The following is a 17,270-nucleotide window of genomic DNA, read 5'->3' as shown; positions in this document are numbered from 1 at the left end:
CATCAGATGATCAATAAATATGTCCTGAGTGAATGAGTAACAAATGAATGAATGAATATCAGATAAGTCTGTTTCAAAAACAATTCAGTGTTTTTACCTAGGTTGCTAGAAATGCATCAGAAGGTTCTGTATCTTTCCTTTGTTCATCCTGATTATGGCCATCTCCTCACACTCACTCTCACTACCTATGGTTACAACCCCCTGTTACCCATTTGGCAGCAGTGTCATGCTGAAGAAAGATTTGTTTCTGTGTCTAGACCTTGGAGAGTTCCTGGGCCTCATCTTTCCTCCCACACTAGGGAGACACAAGGGTAATATCACTTCACTGCTGCTTTAAGAGTTGGAATGACTCCTCTACAAGATCTTGCCTCTACAAGTCCCAGAGTAGTTTGAAATGATTACCTCACTTTTAACCCTCAGCATCCTGTGCCAAATTTTGACGTGTATGAATGGTTGTTTTCCTGAAACAAGGAGTAAATTCTGCCATTTGCAACAACATAGATAAACCTTGAGGGCATTATGCTGAGTGAAATACATCAGCTGAGCGAAATAAGATAAATACCATATAGTCTCACTTACATGTGAAATCTAACCTTTCCCCCAGAAATTCCTACAACGTCCCCTCCCACAAACTCATAGAAAAAGAAATCAGGTCTGTGGTTACCAGAGGTGGGGAGTGAGGGAAGAGGGGATCGAAGAAAGGTAATCAAAATGTACAAACTTCCAGTTATAAGATTAATAAGTATTAGGATGTAATGTACAACACGATGGCTATAGTTATCAGGGAGCTGGGCTTTTACACTCCTGTCCTCATCTGTCCTTGGCTCTTTCTGGCTCTTCAAAGCAGTTCCAATAACCTAACAGATACAGACCATTAGAAGCAAAAGCACAAAGAAGCCAGGGAAGGGATGTGTAGAAACTATAAATGAGATCCAAGGGGAACTGGGTGGGCCCCAAAGGGTGTCCACCTCAGAAGGTGATATGTCCTAGCAGAAGCTAATGCTAGAGGGTAAGGGGTGGAGTTTTCCTACAGTGGAGTAAAAACTGTATACAAAACAGATTGGAAGGAGGGGATCCTGTCTCTCTCTCTCTCAATCTCTCTCTGTTTCTGGAAGGGGCAGAGGAGGCCTGGACGCAAGGCTGAGAACTGGGATGTGCCTGCAAAAGGACCCCATTCTCCTCAATGAAGTGTTTAATGTCCTTAGATCTTTTCCTTTGGACTATGAGAAGAGTCAAATTTGGCATCCAGTTAAAAGTATTTTCTACCTTGCAATGCCATCAAGTTATCTCCAACTGGTCAGTAAAGTCTTAAATACATTCTCACCTGCTGTTGTGGGGGAATGGAAGGTAGGCCACTATAGAGAGTGTGGCCCACTCCATATCACCCTCCACTACTCCATGACAGCATTGTCACATAGAGAAAGACGTGGGTACAAGTGGTGGCCCAGAGCAGGAGCTCACAAAGCAAAAAAGGAGGTGCCAAGAAAGGAGGTAGATGACTCTGGAGCAGATAGATGACAAACCCCCTTTTCTCCAAATATAATAGACAAAAAACATCACCTTTGAAGAGAGTAGGGAGAAGCTAATGCTTGGGTTATGCTTAGAGTTTAAGTATCACACCAGATGTGAAAGGTTTTTATAAGAGATGACACCTTCATACCTTGGCCTCGTAAGGGGCAGACTGTTATCAAAATGGCAATGGCACAAGGCATTTACTTCCTGAGACATATGAACAGATAATGAACGATATTTCTAGAAAAATGTAGGCTAGGAGTCATATCTAGCTTTTGTGTCTGACAAAACTAAAATTATAGTTGGGGTTATCATCTTTTCTTAGTAATGCATTTCAACTGTAATTTGGTATTAGACAGTGTTATATACTTAGTAACATTAGTCAGGCTTATTAAAACGAATCTGATGACAAAATTTTTTTTCTTTTGAAATATTTTAAGTTTTTACTCTTTTCAAAATTTAAGATGACTAAATAGGAGGTACTTTGTCTACAGGAACTTCTTTGGGTAAGGTAAAATAGTGAGCTTGACTATACATATATTAAGAAATTCTGCTCTTCGAAAAGGCACTGTTAGTGTAATATACATATGATGTATTATTGAATTGTACAATTAAAACCTATATGATTTTATTAACCAATGTCACCCCATAAATTTAATTTTTAAAAGGCATTATTAGGAGAATGAAAATATAAGCTAAAGACTAGAAGAAAATATTGGCCAAGTACATATTTATAAATGACTTGTATCTGACCACATCGATGAGTCTTAAATCTCATTGATGAGAAAACAACTCAATAAAAAAATGGGCAAAATATTTGAAGAAACACATAAACAAACATATATGGATGGAAAATAAGCTCATAAAAATATACTCAGCATCACTAGTAATTAGGAAAATGTAAGTTAAAGCCACAATAAGGTACACTAGGCAACTATTAGAATGGTTCAAAACAGAACGAATCTGACAACACCAAGTGCTAGTAAAAATGTGGAGCGGCTGGGACTCTAAATGTTGCTGCTGGAATTATAAAAATGTAAAATCACTTTAAAAACAGTTGAGCAGTTTCTTCTAAAGTGAAACATATACCTACCATGTGACTCAACATTGTCCTGCCTGGGGATTTACCAAATTAAATAAAACCTTGTGTTCAAAGAAAAGCTGGTTTGCAAATATTTACATAAACTTTGTACATAATACCTAAAACTGAAAACAACGCATATATTTTTCAACTGTTAAATGGGTAAGCAAATCCTGGTCCAACCATACGATGGAATACTATGCGGCAAAGAAAAGGAACAAACTAATAATACATTTAACAGCATAGATTAATCTGACATGTAGGTATTACCTTAATTCTTTCTTACTGCAATTAATTCTTTTCTTACTCTAGTATATCTTAGTTTAGAGATAAGTTTTCTCTGCATGTACATCTATGTGAAACTGCTGTAGGGGAGGGCAGAAGTTGGAGTCCTTATAAACAGGGCATGTGCTCAGTAATGTTCTCGGAAGACTCCAAGAACAGTGCGTACTCAGAGAAACTTTTAAAACTCTCATCTTGTAGATAAACCAGGCAATTAGGGAGCACAAGTGAAGGGGATGGCTGAGCCACGACAAGCACTGCCAGGCCAACCATGCATGCTGCAACACACACGCAAGCGGGTTCGGAGCCTCATCCAGCGCACCCGCAGGCAAGGCAGCCATGGGATCCTCCCGGTGGGAAGTTAAGGAGTGGGTCACAGCCTCCATTTTTGACCATGTTGGCTTAGGTAGCTGACCCCAAAAAATCACATGCAATTACCCATTTCGCCTGGATGGAGTGCAATTTCACTTCTCCATATGCCCAGATATATCAGATAGCACATTTCTCTAAAGCCTTAAGAGTGAGTGGCTGACTTCTCCCTCTTACTTTGGGTCGTAGGTATAGCGGATGCTTCCGGTGCCCTGCCCATCTCCCCGTGTACTCGCCATTCTACACACATGGACCGTCTTACTGCAAGCACTGTGACGCTCTGTATGAGGGCATTCTCGGGCCACATCAGCATGGTTGGCTCTAGTACACGGCAACCCGGAATGACAGGGAATAATGCCCCCAGGACTGTCCTCAGACAATGAGAGGAGTGGATGGGTAAACAGCCCAGCTTCCTCATCCCGGGGGTGGAAATCCCAAGGCTTGTTCTGTACTGCCTCCGAGAGGTCCCCGGCAGGGGGACCAGTGGTCCCCAGCAGCCTCCTGCTCAGGAATATGCCTTTTAGTTTCTTCTTTCCCATCCCTAGCTTAGCTCCTTTTTCCCTCAGCAGGGCTTCCTGGACGACTCCCAAGTAAATGACTTGCACTCACATTCTCTTGTCAGGGTATGCTTTTGGGGAAACCCAACCTAAACACAGTCAAGGCAACGGCGGAACATCTAGTCCATCCCATAACACGGTGAGCAGGGTACCTCTCTACAACCGCGTGGTACCCTGGGACACAGGCAAAGAGGCTGCCTTGGGATAACGCTCATGGTTCACAGATCAGGATAGCCGAGCGGTTCTTAACCAGGGCACGATTTACCCCCAGGGGAAATTTGGCAATGTCGGAAACTTTCTGATGATCACGACTGGGAACGAGAGCTCTTGGCATCTAGCGGGTGAGGCCAGGATGCTGCTAAACATCCTACGGCGCGGAGGGCAGCCCCCCACGATAAATGTCAATAGTGCCAGGGTTCAGAAACCCTGGCATGGCACGCACAGCACCACTGTCAGAAGACCTGGTTCTGGGTGTTTTTCTCATCTCAAAACAAGGGATGAAACATTTGCTTCACAGGTTTCTAGGAGTCTCGAGGAACCCAGAGCATGGAGTCAATTAGCACTTCATTCTGGAGTGCCAACCTTGTGCCAAGCGATGGCCAAGTTGGTGACCGAACGAACAGAGGCGGAAAAGACATCGTCTCTGCCCTCCGAGAACCCAGAGGCTGGGTGTGGAGAAACACCCCTGTGAGGGCTGGCCCCGACAAAGCGCGTGGAGAGAGAGCTTTGGCGGAACGGCAGAGAGAGGGAGGCACGCTTCACGGCAGTCAGGAAGGGACATTTGAGGTGGCAGGTGGGGATCGGCAGGTGACGGCTACGCGAAGAGGGGCCTCTCAGCAGAGGAAACAGCCCTCTGCAAGGGCACCGAGCGCTGAAAGGCTCGGCCTGTCTGCGGCACGGTGACTGTGCCCGCGCCATAGAAGCATGGGACAGGGAGGAGGGGGACGAGGCTGGGAAGGAGGCGGGCACCGGGCGGCGAGGGGCCCATTTGCAGGGCCGGGACAAGGCGAGGCAAGTGAGGCAAGTGAGGCATGTCAGGCGCTGACCCCGAGCGAGGGTCGACCGACCGGAGAGGAGGTGTCTCCTTCATGCTGATGCCCTGAGCCCCTCACTTGCCTCGCCTAGTCGCGGGCCTCCTCCTTTGCCATGCTAAGAGCTAGGAAGTGTAGTCTGCAGGCCAGGAGCAGCCAGCAGAGGGCTCGGACTTCTTGAATTTTGAGGAGGATGAGCGACTCGAACCCAGGCCCACGGGGCCACTTCTCGGCCAACAGAATCTCTAGCTCAGATCAGCGAGAAAGCAGAGCTTGCTTGCCCTTTCTAGTTAGCTTCTCCACCGGAATGGACTACTGCTAGAGAATGACCCTTTTTCCTGAGGACACCAGGGGAACGGGATGGGATCGTGGCTGGTGAGGAGCCTGCCAGAGTCTGGTGGGCAGCTCGTTGCATCCATTCGGGCTGGAAGAACGAGGCAGTGCTTTGAATGAGGGTCAGAGCTCCTGTTGACCTCATTAATTCGGCCTTTATTCAGGTCGCATATTTGGATTATTGGATAACAACATACGACTTAGCTATCCAGTCTCACGCCTCTCCTAAATTTGGGCATGGGGGCACTGGGGGCGTGGGGAAGAAAGAGAGGCAGGGAAGGATGTTTAAACGGAGTTAAGAAACTAAACCGATTTCAAGCCCCCGGGAGGCACTCCACACATGCACACTTGCCCAAAGACAATTGCTCTGCCAGGACGCGATTATTTTTATCTATTGCTGAGTGAGGGTCATCTTTAAGGAACGCGTGGTCGAGGACTTTTTTAATCTATTTGCATAGGCTCTATCTACTATTTATAGAATCATCGTAATTGCTACGGGTTAAAAGAACCCTTCTTTTGCAGTCGTCTGTAATTTGGGAGTTTCACCAGTTTATCCCGTTTTCTTCTCACTTGGGAGACTTTACTACAAGTATCATATGATCATGATGTCTACACCTAAACATCAAGGTGTTTCTTTGCAAAACCTGTTCACAATGGCCGGCAGATTTCAAGGCATGGGGGGGGGGGTAAAGGCGAAGAGCTTCCGGGGAATGAGCTGAGACCCCAGGCAGTCCAGACGGGGCCCGGGGACTGCTGCTGCAGCCTACAGTTATAAGCAATCGTTTTGAATTTACCCCCATCACCTGGAACAATCGTTCTCAACCCTCTCAGATGCAAATCTCCTTCTGAAAGGAACAGTTTAATCCTGAACTGTAATTCATGGACAATATAACTGATCCACCACAGACTTAAACACCACCACCACCACCAACAAACTATTAAGCCCGCACTGTAACACACCGAGAGATTAAAGGTTAGTTAGTACTTCTGCATAAGAATGCCCTGTTCCGCGCTCATCTCCACGAAAAGCTTCAGGCAGGAAGGAGGCCGCTGGAAGTTTCAAGGAAGCATTCCGATGCCTGCACCAAAGCCTCCAGGTAGGCCAGAGGTACGAATGTGGACTCGGGGGGTGTGTGATTAAGCTGGTGATGCGCACCAGGAGCAGCCCTGCCACTGATGACCCGCGATTTCAAAACCAGTGAGCAATCCCTGACGCGGTGCTCACGGAGGAAAGAAATGACCACCTCCCATGACTCTCCCGGCCACTGAATTCCTGGGACAATTGGTGTGTATTCAGAGCACACGCAGAAATGATGCACTTTTTTTCGTCGGTTGCTTCTGCTCCAGTGTGCGTGCTTTTAGGGGTGACCGCGAAGAACAGGCGCCGCCTGGCCCAGCCGTCCAGAGAAAGCCTGGGCGCTTGGGCCTCCCGCCCCGCAGGCGACAACAGTCGACAATAGGTTGCCGCTTGAGGCCTGACGACTGCCTGCGGGGTGGCGTGGGGGTGGGGTGGGATGGGGCGGGGGTGGGGGATGGGGTGCGCAGCAAGCGCGCATGCGCACGAAAGGCCGCCCCCGCCCAGGACTGGGAGGAGACGGAGGCGGGCAGTGGGGGTGAGGGGGAAGGGGGGGTAAGGGGTATATCCCATGCACTTCCGCCCAGGCTGCAGGCACGAGGTGAGGTGCTGCGAGGTGGAACCTGTGCGAGGTGGCGGCTCCTCCACGTCTAGGCGGTCCCCCGAGCCGAGCCGTAAGTATTTGATGTAGTGCTTTTTGGGGAGCGCGTTTCCTGGCGTCGTGTCCATTTCGAAGTAGGGCTGGCCCCCCCAGTGTGGACTCGGGGCGTTGTACGTCACTGCGCCTCGCTGTCAGAGACAGGGTGGCCACCCCGTGCATCAACGCGCTTCCATTTTCTCTTCTTTCAGGGCCCCTGTTTTCTCCCACGATGCAGCGAGCTTTAGAGCAAGCTTTGGATCGTGCGGACTATGTCATTGAAAGCGCCCTACAGAGACCCCCGAAAAGGAAAAGCTCATCTAGCGGGGAACCAACTCTGCATGAAAAGCTGTACGACATATATGTCGAAGAATGTGGGAAAGAGCCCGAGGTCACGGAGGCACTAACGAGCAACGCGAACTTGCTAGAGAAGCTCGTTCAGAGAGAGTCGTTGCCGTGTTTAGTGGTCAACCTGTACCCAGGAAGGGAGGGCTATTCGCTGATGCTCAGGGGGAAGAATGGATCTTGTTCGGAGCCCATTCGGTTGTCTTACGAAAAGGGGGAATTGCTGGAATACCTGGACGCAGAAGAGCTGCCTCCTGTTCTGGTGGATTTCCTGGAGAAAGCCCCAATTAACCTTTTTCACTGTGGGTGTGTCATAGCGGAAATACGGGACTATAGGCAGTGCAGTGGCACGGAAGGCCCCGGTTACCAGAGCAGGCATATTCTCTTACGTCCCACGATGCAGACGTTAGCCTGCGACGTGGAGTCCATCGTAGAGTCCAGCGATGACCAGACGTGGACCCAGGACGACAAACTTCTGCTGGAGAGCCAGCTGCTCTTGGCTACAGCCGAGCCACTGTGTCTCGACCCCTCTGTGTCCGTAGCCTGCACCGAAAACAGGCTGCTCTTTAACAGGCAGAAGATGAACAGTCACCCGATGAGAAGGAACTTCAAGCGGTATTCCACAGCCTCCCAGAATCGGCGGCAGGACATGCCTCCTCGTCCACTCCCTCCCGAGCTAAGTGCGTGGACCACTTGCAAACAAGTCAGAGAACGTCACGCAGACCAGCCGTACGACCTCAAAATTTGCAAAGGAAAATATGTGGATATGTGGAAACGGCGACCCTGTGACTTGGCGGTCCCTTCAGAAGTGGATGTGGAGAAATATGCTAAAGGGAAGAGGTCTGTCAAACGAGATGACTCACAGCCAGCAGCCCGGCCCGCCCTGGAGCTAAGAGATGGCTCTGCGCTTGGCCGTGAAGCCGGCGCTGGGTCCCAGGCGACAGAGCCGACCCTCGTGCAGCCGCTTAACGATCCGCTTTTCTCTGAGCAGAGACAGTCACTTGAAGAAGCCAGATGTGAGAGGCAGATGTCACCCTGCCACTTCTCCACAGACGACTTTTTGAACAGTTACCTATCTGGGGCAAAGCCTGACGATGCCGGCAGGGTCGTCGGTGGCTCCGAGGGATTGGTCCAGAAGAGCAAGACCAGAAGTCGGGTGGAGACAAGCCCCGGCGCCAGCGCCTCGGCCAGTGTGAGCCGGCCTCCAGGCGAGGACACGGAACAGCCCCAGGCCGTGCCAGGCCAGCCCTCAGCACTGGGGCAGGGAGTCCAGCTCGCACCTGCAGCCATCGGACTGCCCTGGAGCTCAGGAAAGAGTTCCCCGGGCACCAGTCTCCCGCCACAGCGGGCAAGCAGCCTTCGTGACTCTCCCTTTCCTGCTCCTGCGCCACCAAGTCTCTGCCAGGAATGCCCGGTGGAAGTGAACCGAGTCAGCACGCTCCCCGCGGCCTCCACGTCCACTGGCAGCTCATCGCCAAGAACCCCGGCCACCCGGGTCAGGGCCGGCAGTGTCGTCAGGGTGCTGGGCCCTGTCGGCAGAGCCCAGACTGTGGTGAGAGGGCCCGACCCCGAGCAGGGCCCCGCCGCCGGGGCCTCGGCTCCTGCGGGAGTCACGCCCAGCAGCCGGCCAGCAAACGCACAGCCCGCTGCCCCGCGGGCCCCTTCTCGAAGACGTGTCCGGTTTTTTTTTAAAAACCGCCACGGGCCTCAGGCCTTTGACCGTAGTGCGGCTTCCACAGGGTTCGTTCGTCCTGAACAGCCAGCAGCCGGCCAGGCAGCCGGCCCAGCAGCCGGCCCGGCAGCCGCAGCAGTGGCTCTGCCGGTTGATGCCAGAGCGAGAAGTTGAGCAGCCGTCCACTTCTCGACCTCAGGAGCCGGCGCCGCAGGGGTCGGGGGCACAGGGTTCAGCCAGTGGAAGGCCAGCCTTATCTGGCCAGCAGGCTGTTCGCCTCAGCCTCAGCGGAACGGGAAGTTTACTGCAGGCCGAGGGCGCTGTGCTGTGTCAGCGTGGCCGTGCCCAGACGGGGCCCGGGCAGGGACTTCCCCAGCAGGGGGTCCAGCTGTCCGTTGCCAGCCAGCAGGCGCCGCAGCCCCGGCAGGTACAGCTGAGGCTCCTGCAGCACCCTCGGGCCGTGGTGAGAGCAGCAGCCCCCACGGCTCAGCCAGGTGGAGGCCCGCAGACGGCAAGCCAGTCAAAAGGCGGCAGGGACGGAGGCCGGCCCGGCACTCCCGACCCCTGAGTCCTGCGTGGTTTTCTCTCCTTTTGAAACCGCAGGGGCTCTGACCCGAGTGGTTTGCAGTCTTTACTTCAACTCTGGTTATTTGAACGTGGCGGTTTCCCCACTGTTCGGGATGCAGGCTTTATGCAGAAGCGCAGCCCCGTGATTTTTACATAGAAACAGGAGTTGAACTCATCAACTGGGGTTGTTGTGCTCATGCCGTTGCTTTGGTGGTGGTTGTTGACATAGAGATTTTCTTCCCTAGAGGAACATGTTCCTTGTTGTATTTCTGATTTACCACAAAAACAGTCTTGGTGGTGGTTTTTTTTTTTCCTTTATCATTCTCAGGAAACGTCATCACCTCTTTCTCTTTATAGTGTTTATATACAAAATACTAAATAGTACCGTAGCTTTGCTAGGTCTGTGGGGGTTGAAATTAAGGCTACTGTTCTGTAGAGCTCCCAGAACTTCCTTTGTGCCCACCGGTGTAAAAAAAGAATATGCGCCTATCTCTGACTTTTGGGCACGGTGCCCGAATTCCATTTCTCAGAGATGACTAGTGGCGATGAGGATAATTACATCTGTAAATTCCCCGATTATCCTGGATGATACAGATCTTGTTTTATGGAACCAAATGCCTTTTCCAAGGTGAATATGAAGGGCTTACCTTCACTGAGTGCCAGATAAACATCTCGGTGTTGCGCTGTGCTCCGTGGCCCCATGCTGCACCTCCACTGCTGTTCTGTGCACGCACTCTGCTCTTTCGTAAAAATGGTCAGTTTATTTTACCCTAACGTGTTATTCTCCCTCCCTCCACCCCCAAGGAGGACCTTTTTCTGTAAGTGTAGAGGAATTTGCCCCCTTTCTCAAATTTTTGCAAGCCTCACGTCATTTGGCCTGGCTCTAATGCTATTCTTACACAGTATTGTAATGTTCATCTTTTTTTTTTTTTAAATCATCGGTTTGTTCTCTGACCTTCCAACATCTATACTTGTTCTTTTAAGTTAAGGTAATGTTCTCTGCCTTCCCTGTGGTCTCGTGAGATTTGGCATCATTTCCTTTTCACGGGGCTATTTGAAAACTTACAAAAATGCCTTGTTTGTTTTACTTTCCGTCTCTCTAGAGTTATCTTGCCATTTAATTTCTGTCACATCTTCCACCCGGACTCCGAGACTGTGATAGCAGGAACTGAATATCGCATTTCTTTTCTTCCCCAAGAATCCCGCGCACCACATCTTACGCAACAGTACTTAATACGTGTTTGCCAGGTACGTGTGACATACTGAATCTGTGTGGTTCTGTAGAAGTGGTTCTCTGTAACTTTTTCCAAGTGTCCAGCACGTGTAGTTATACACCCCTACCAAGCAGGGTGGATCCAGGTGTAAGGAGCTGAAGCTCACATCCTCGGGTGTCACCCGGTCTCAAATCCACAAACAGCAACACTGAACCGAGAGTCATTTCTCTAGACCTAGACTCGGTGACCTCTCTCTTCCAGAGTGCGGGGCTGGCCCTGCCCAAAGAGAAGCTGCTAGGGGGCGGAGGCACACTGGGGCCACGGCCGGCCGGCTGTGGGACCCGCAGATGCCCTGGGGAGCTGCTACTGCCCAGTGTTGGGGCAGGGGGGCGGGGGGTGGGGGCGGTGACCCATAGAGATTTGTGTTGTAATGTTCTAAAGTGCATCCAATCCAGAGGAGGCTCATTTTAAACTCCTGACAGCATTTCTCTAAAACAATGGAACGGCACTACCAGTAATGTTGAAATTATGTTATTTTAAAAAGAGGAATGGTTTGTAAAAATCTTCCGTGAGTTAAGCAGCGCATCACAGAAAGCGTACCATCTCTGCTACTTCCAGCTACATGTCACAGACGGCTCTGTAGAATTGCTTTCTCCTTGCAAAAGTGAAACTCGATCCCCAGTGAGCACCAACTGCCCATTCGCCTCTCCCCCAGCCCCTGGCAACCAGCCTTTTAGTTTCTGTTCCTGAGGCTGACTGCTTTAGATACTTCGCATGAGTGCAGTCATACAGTACTTGTCATTTTGTGGCTGGCTTCTTCCACTCAGCATGATGTCCTCCAGGTTCATCCGTGTTGTGGCATGTGGCCGGCAGATCCCAGCTTTTTAAGAATGGTTTCACTATACCTGAGAAATGCCGAAGCGACCTAGGAAGTGTTAAAAACATCTTTCAGCAGAATACGCTTGGGTAGCTTTTCGTTTAGTTTCAAAGGTTTGTGCATAGTATGTGAGATGCCATTTTGACAGTTTGTTTGGCCAAAAAACGTTAGCAGTGCCTAAAAAGGATGCTCGTCACACCTCTATTGAGGACACGGGAGCCCTCCAGGTGTGCGGAATGGATTGGGGGCAGACCCGAGGGCGCGGCTGGCTGTCCCCAGCCCTCCTGTCACAGGCTCCCGTCCCTCAGAGCCCCGCCAGAGCCCAAGTCCTTTTTTCCAGGCTGCAGTCGCAGGCCTTAAGGCACTTCTGGGTCCTCTTGTTTGCTCTCTTTATAACATCATTTACATTTTTAGCACTCTGGCTCACTTGCAAAAAAGCAAATAGCTAAACAAAGGAGTTGTGCGTGTTTGGCTTTCAGGAGTTCCAAAGCGGGATCCTCCCCTCCTGCTCCCCCCGCCCCCCACCCCGTTTTTCCTTTCCCTTCCAGGGCTCAGTGCTCCTGAGTTGTTCCTCGGTCCCTGCTCCCTCAGTCTTTTCTCCTGTCCTGTTTCAGTGGGACGCAAAAGATCCCTGGGCTTTTCTGTTTTCTTCCTTCCCTTGTTTTTTATTGACTTGCAATTTACATAAGGAAAAACTGTTGCAAAGGGTACAGTTCAGTGGCATCTACTCATTTCCAGTGTTGCGCCCACACCACCTCTGTCCGTTTCCAAAACCTTTTCACCTCCCCAAAAGAAACCTGTGGGCATGAAGCATTTGGCTTCCATCCTCCCCTCCCCAGCCCCGGAAACCACCAGCGTGCTTCCTGTGTGGATGGACTTCCTTATTCTAGCTATTTCCTGTCAGTGGAATCCTACATCTGGAGCGGAATCACAGGGGCCCTGGCGGCTGGCCTCTTTCCTGTGCCATGATGTTTCTGAGGTTCATCCGCATGAGGTCGTAACATGTATCAGTGCCAGTTCCCCGTTATGGCTGAGTCATGGCCCATCGCCGCATACACCACGTTTTGTTGACATGGCCTCCCTTGCTGTGCATTTAGGTTGCTTCTGCCACTTGGCTGTCGTGAATGATGTCACTATGAACACTTGTGTACGGGTGTCTGTGTGCCTCTTATCTATTGCTTTGTTACAAGTTTTCAAGGCAGCCTGTCTACATAAAACCTGCTTTTCCAAGTGCACGTGTATGTTTCTCTGTCTGTCGCCCTAACAAAAAAAAAAAAGGAAATTTGGTCAGGCAGTTCCAGAGGAGACGAGCGGAGACACAGGAGACCCGTGATTGTTCCTCGAGGAGCCCAGCGGTCCCAGTGCGTCCTTGATCCTGGAAAAGAACCATGTTTGGTGGACTTCAAACACACAGCTCCGCTATGCCATCTGAGTGACGCTGAGCCCGCGCTTTTCAGCGAGTCAGTGAGATGTCCGATCGCAAAGACGTGTTTGCACTCGGCCTCCGGAACCAACGGAGACCTGAGCGCAGAATCTCAGCAGATTTGATGTACTCCCCCCTCTTGCCCCCCGCCTGGTCCTTTCGTGCACTGCATGGGGACACAGCTGCAGTAGCACTTGCGTAGTGTGCGCTCCCTTCACAGGCAAGCAAATAAAATCAGCTTTGTTTCAGATGACCTGTCTGCGGTCTTTGTCTATATCCTAGTGACCCCCATGGAAATGGGTGATCTGATGCCACTGCCGCGCTAATGAAGGGGAACGAATCCCACCCTTAGAATAAAATCCTGGAGGATGTATTCAAACCACCGCGCAGGGTGCCCTTCCCATGCTCCTGGCAATGTGTTAGGCCCTAGGTGGGATGGGGAGAATACAGATAACCAAAGAAAGGCACACTGCCTCTTGAGAATCTAGATCCTAATTCAAAACTCATGTTATCTTATACTTCAGAATTGAAGCTAGATTCCCACGGTGATACAGCCTCAACAGTATAATGAATGTCACACATATAAAGATGGGTACACGGTAGAGAATGGGAAATAGCAGAAGTCTCAAGACTTCAGTGGCGTGTTACCTGCCACAAGTCAGAGGTCAGAACACAGACCGCGGAGACTAGGGACAGAGGATTCCAGAGAGAAAAGTATTGTCCAGCCCATGAAGTCCAGGTATGTGTATCTGCATAGAGAATCGGCACATTTGTGGATGGTCCATTTAAAAATTCTATTATTCCGTTCTAGATTTCCATTTTGAGACAATTTGGGGGAAAACAGCAAATTCTCCCATGAGATTCTGCTTCTTTCTTAAAAGCAATAGAAACATGTCAGGCTCCTTTCTGGACAGACTGTCTCCAGGGCCCCATTTCCACGTTTGCCGCCTTCCCGGAGAACTATGACCACCTCCCCCCCACCTCCCCCAACCCCCAGGCCCCTCTCTCCGCTGTCAGAGGAAGCTTACCGGTAAGGGAGAGGGCAACCTCGACAGACTTAGCAGTGTTTCCGGCAGTTAAATATCTTTTCCATAAAATCCAAGAAAATCCTTTGTCCTCGGGACTTTGTATTTTATCTGCAGGGACAATGTACTAAGCCGTTTTAAATGTGTTTTGAAAAACACCCGGACTATAAAATACAGGATCTCCCTCGACCCCGCCGCCGCCCCGTTCTCACTCCGTGCTAAGCCCGATCCTGCTTCACATGTTTTAACTCACTCAGTCCTTGCCAGGACCACGTAGGCAAAGTACAATTGTGAATGCGGGAACAAGGCATCCCGAGCCGATGTAATTTGCTCACTCAGCTATTAGATGCCCAAGCCTAGCTTTGGACCCGAGCCCCCCGGGGTCAGAGACCCTTTACCACACCGTCCTCTGCACTGCCCCTCGGGAGGGCAAGGCGTAGATCCGCCCCCGCGACCCCCGCATGGGGCTGGAGGGACCTCGAGATTCATGGTCGAAATGACTGATCTGGGTCTGTCACTTAGCCGTGTGTTGCTGTCTGAGGGGAGCTAATAACTGACACCTCTGCCGTTTTGAAAGGGATATTCAGGAGTCAGACCGCTGGACGTCAGTGTGTTCTCGTTATTCGTGATGCGCGTACATCCGGGGCCAATTCGGAGCTGGACCAAGCAGGCGTCTTCATGGCGCACCCTGTCTTTGGAGAGGTCCTCCCGCTCGCTCCCAGGTGGCGCTGCAGTGCGCTCGGCGCGGGGCTGGCGGACCCGCCGGGCCGAGTGGAGCGGGCAGAGCAAGGCCACGCTCAGTCCTCGTGCAGAGCTGCCTAGGCCCTGGCGACAGGCCTCCCTGGCATTTGGTGGGACCTACGGATCCTTTCCCAGAAGAGTCTTCTCATGTGCATCAAACAGAATCGATGGCTTTACAAAGGAAGACGCTTCCGCTAAACTACTGCCCTCCGAGTAGAACTAGATGAAGTTAAGATAAATAATACACGTGCTTTTTCGTTAATGCATTAAGGAATGAGGTTTGCTGGCGGGATTAACAGCTGCTATGATGTCAAAGTAGTGCTGAGCGGAAACGGCGTTTCCAGGTATTACGAGCAGGGAAACATGGCATGAGAACCCCTGCGAGTTGCAGTCAATGCGGATTCGCAGGCATTGTTACCACTACGCGACTTTGTCACCTGGAGCAGCGAACGCGGGAAATGCTGCATTTCAGTGGCACGTCAGAGAAAACACAGCCGTAAGGGCGGTTCCCTCTCTCCCGAAGTGCGCGCCACTCCTCGGAGCGTCCTGGGAGGAGGCGGCCCAGGCCCGGGCCCGGGCCCGGGCGGCGGGCGGCGGGCGACCCCTGTGAGCAGCACGTGCGGCGCCGCGCGGCCCCGAGCGGCGCATGCTCGCAGGCCGGGCCGCGCGCGCCGGGCCCACAGGGGCGGAATGTGGGGACATGGGGCACAGCCTGCGCCACGTGCCCCCACGACATACGTCACCGGCACCGCTCCTGTCGCGTCACGGCATCCGGGTGCCATAGCACCTTCCATCTTGGTTACGCGACAGCGACAGGCCCGAGGCGAGTGTCGACAGCAGACTTCGCAGGGTGCAGCCGTTGCCATGCCTCCCTCGCTGCGAGTGGCCGTCGTGTGCTGGAGCAACCAGAACCGGAGCATGGAGGCTCACAACATCCTCGGCAAGAGGGGCTTCAGCGTCAGGTCCTTCGGGACGGGAGCTCACGTGAAGCTGCCAGGACCATCCCCCGACAGGCCCAACGTTTACGACTACCACACCACCTACGAGCAGATGTACAACGATCTCGTTAGCAAGGACAAGGATTTCTACACGCGCAAGGGCATTCTGCACATGTTGGCCAGAAAACAAGCGAATCAAGCCTCGGCCCGAAAGGTTCCAGGACTGCAACGACGCCTTCGACCTGATCCTCACCTGCGACGAGAGAGTGTACGACTACGTGGTGGAAGATCTGAACGCCAGAGAGCAGGAGACCTGCCAGCTGGTGCACGTGATCAACGTGGACATCCCGGACAACGAGGAAGAGGCCACGCTGGGGGCGTTCGTCATCTGTGACCTGTGCCAGTGCTTGCAGAAGTCGCTGGACTTGGACGATGAGATCAGCGAGCTGCTGCAGGAGTTCGAGGAGAAGAGCGGCAGGACCTTCCTGCACACTGTCTGCTTCTACTGACTGGCCCGGGGCCTGGTCTGCCGCCCCTCCCGAAGCCGGCTGCTCGAGCTTCCTTTCGTTGATCCGTTACCGTCGCTGATGTTTCTTCTCGACAACGTTGTAACGCAGCTTCGCCCGTGGACGGTGACAGAACCGAAATCGACTGCATGCTTGCAATGAGAACATGCTCACAAATAAATCTGATGTTAACAGCAATCAGGTTGTTTTTCTTTCCCTTATACTTAGAAGTGGGCTATTGATGATGAAGTTTCTCCTCTACTTGGCTGGATGTTTATTTATTTACTTATTTATTTATTCATTTATTTATTTAGTCGGTCTAAAAAAAGGTGTCCAAGGGCCTCAGGTTAAGAATACTTGCCCTAATGGAAGCCCTGCCCCCTGGAAAGGAGGTAAGAAGCATCATCTCCATCAGTATGTGTTACATGAGCGAGACCACAGGTGATGATCAGGTTTATTTAAATTGTGCATAAGCGGCCAGATTAGTGAAAGCTTAGCGCAACGGCTTGGAAAGAAGTTGCTCACGAGGCACGCATTATTCATTCAGTCCTTCCAAAGACCCTATCGGTTGTCAGCGTTTTTAGCTTCATTTTCAAGAGAGGGAACGTAGAGGTTAATGTAACTTGTCAAAGGTCGCACACGTCTAGCTCACGGAGAGGCCAGGATTTGAATCTAGGTAGTCTGGCTCCGGAACCCGTGCTCTTAGCCACTAAACTAAAGCTACTTGACAAGTTTAGAGGGCTGGTCTAGGAAAATTTAGGGCTTGGTCTAACTGCTGTTTACAAACTTATTTTCATTACAAAAATTCATATACAAATGATCCAATCAAAAAATGGGCAGAGGGCCTAACCACATACTTCTCCCTGGAGGACATACAAATGGCCAACAAATATATGAAAAGGTGCTCGACATCACTAGCTGTTTGGGAAATGCAAATCAAAACCACAGCGAGATACCATCTCACATCTGTTAGATTAGCTATAATCGAGAGCACGAGTAATGACAAATGTTGGAGAGGATGTGGAGAAAAAGGAACCCTCATACACTGCTGGTGGCTGTGCAAATTGGTACAGCCACTATGGAAA

At 51.1% G+C, this 17,270-nt stretch overlaps 2 protein-coding genes across 2 annotated transcripts; both read left to right on the top strand.

The window, feature by feature from the left end:
- Positions 1 to 6,803: 6,803 nt before the first annotated feature.
- Positions 6,804 to 10,383, top strand: LOC107521297 (transcription factor SPT20 homolog). The gene is made up of 2 exons (XM_036227254.1): positions 6,804 to 6,914; positions 7,090 to 10,383. Exons 1-2 carry the CDS (start codon positions 6,812 to 6,814, stop codon positions 9,066 to 9,068), a joined length of 2,082 nt encoding a protein of 693 aa, XP_036083147.1. The 5' UTR covers positions 6,804 to 6,811; the 3' UTR covers positions 9,069 to 10,383.
- Positions 10,384 to 15,589: 5,206 nt separating this feature from the next.
- Positions 15,590 to 16,298, top strand: LOC107521310 (RNA polymerase II subunit A C-terminal domain phosphatase SSU72-like). The gene is given in 2 exon segments (XM_036226373.1): positions 15,590 to 15,863; positions 15,865 to 16,298. Coding segments are annotated over 2 exon segments (582 nt in total). The 5' UTR covers positions 15,590 to 15,605; the 3' UTR covers positions 16,189 to 16,298.
- The last annotated feature ends 972 nt before the right edge of the window (positions 16,299 to 17,270 follow it).

The sequence above is a fragment of the Rousettus aegyptiacus genome, unplaced genomic scaffold (assembly GCF_014176215.1).
Source record: "Rousettus aegyptiacus isolate mRouAeg1 unplaced genomic scaffold, mRouAeg1.p scaffold_m13_p_9, whole genome shotgun sequence".
NCBI lineage: Eukaryota > Metazoa > Chordata > Mammalia > Chiroptera > Pteropodidae > Rousettus > Rousettus aegyptiacus.
Note: the sequence above shows the minus strand (reverse complement) of the source record. Positions and strands in the feature narration are given on the sequence as shown.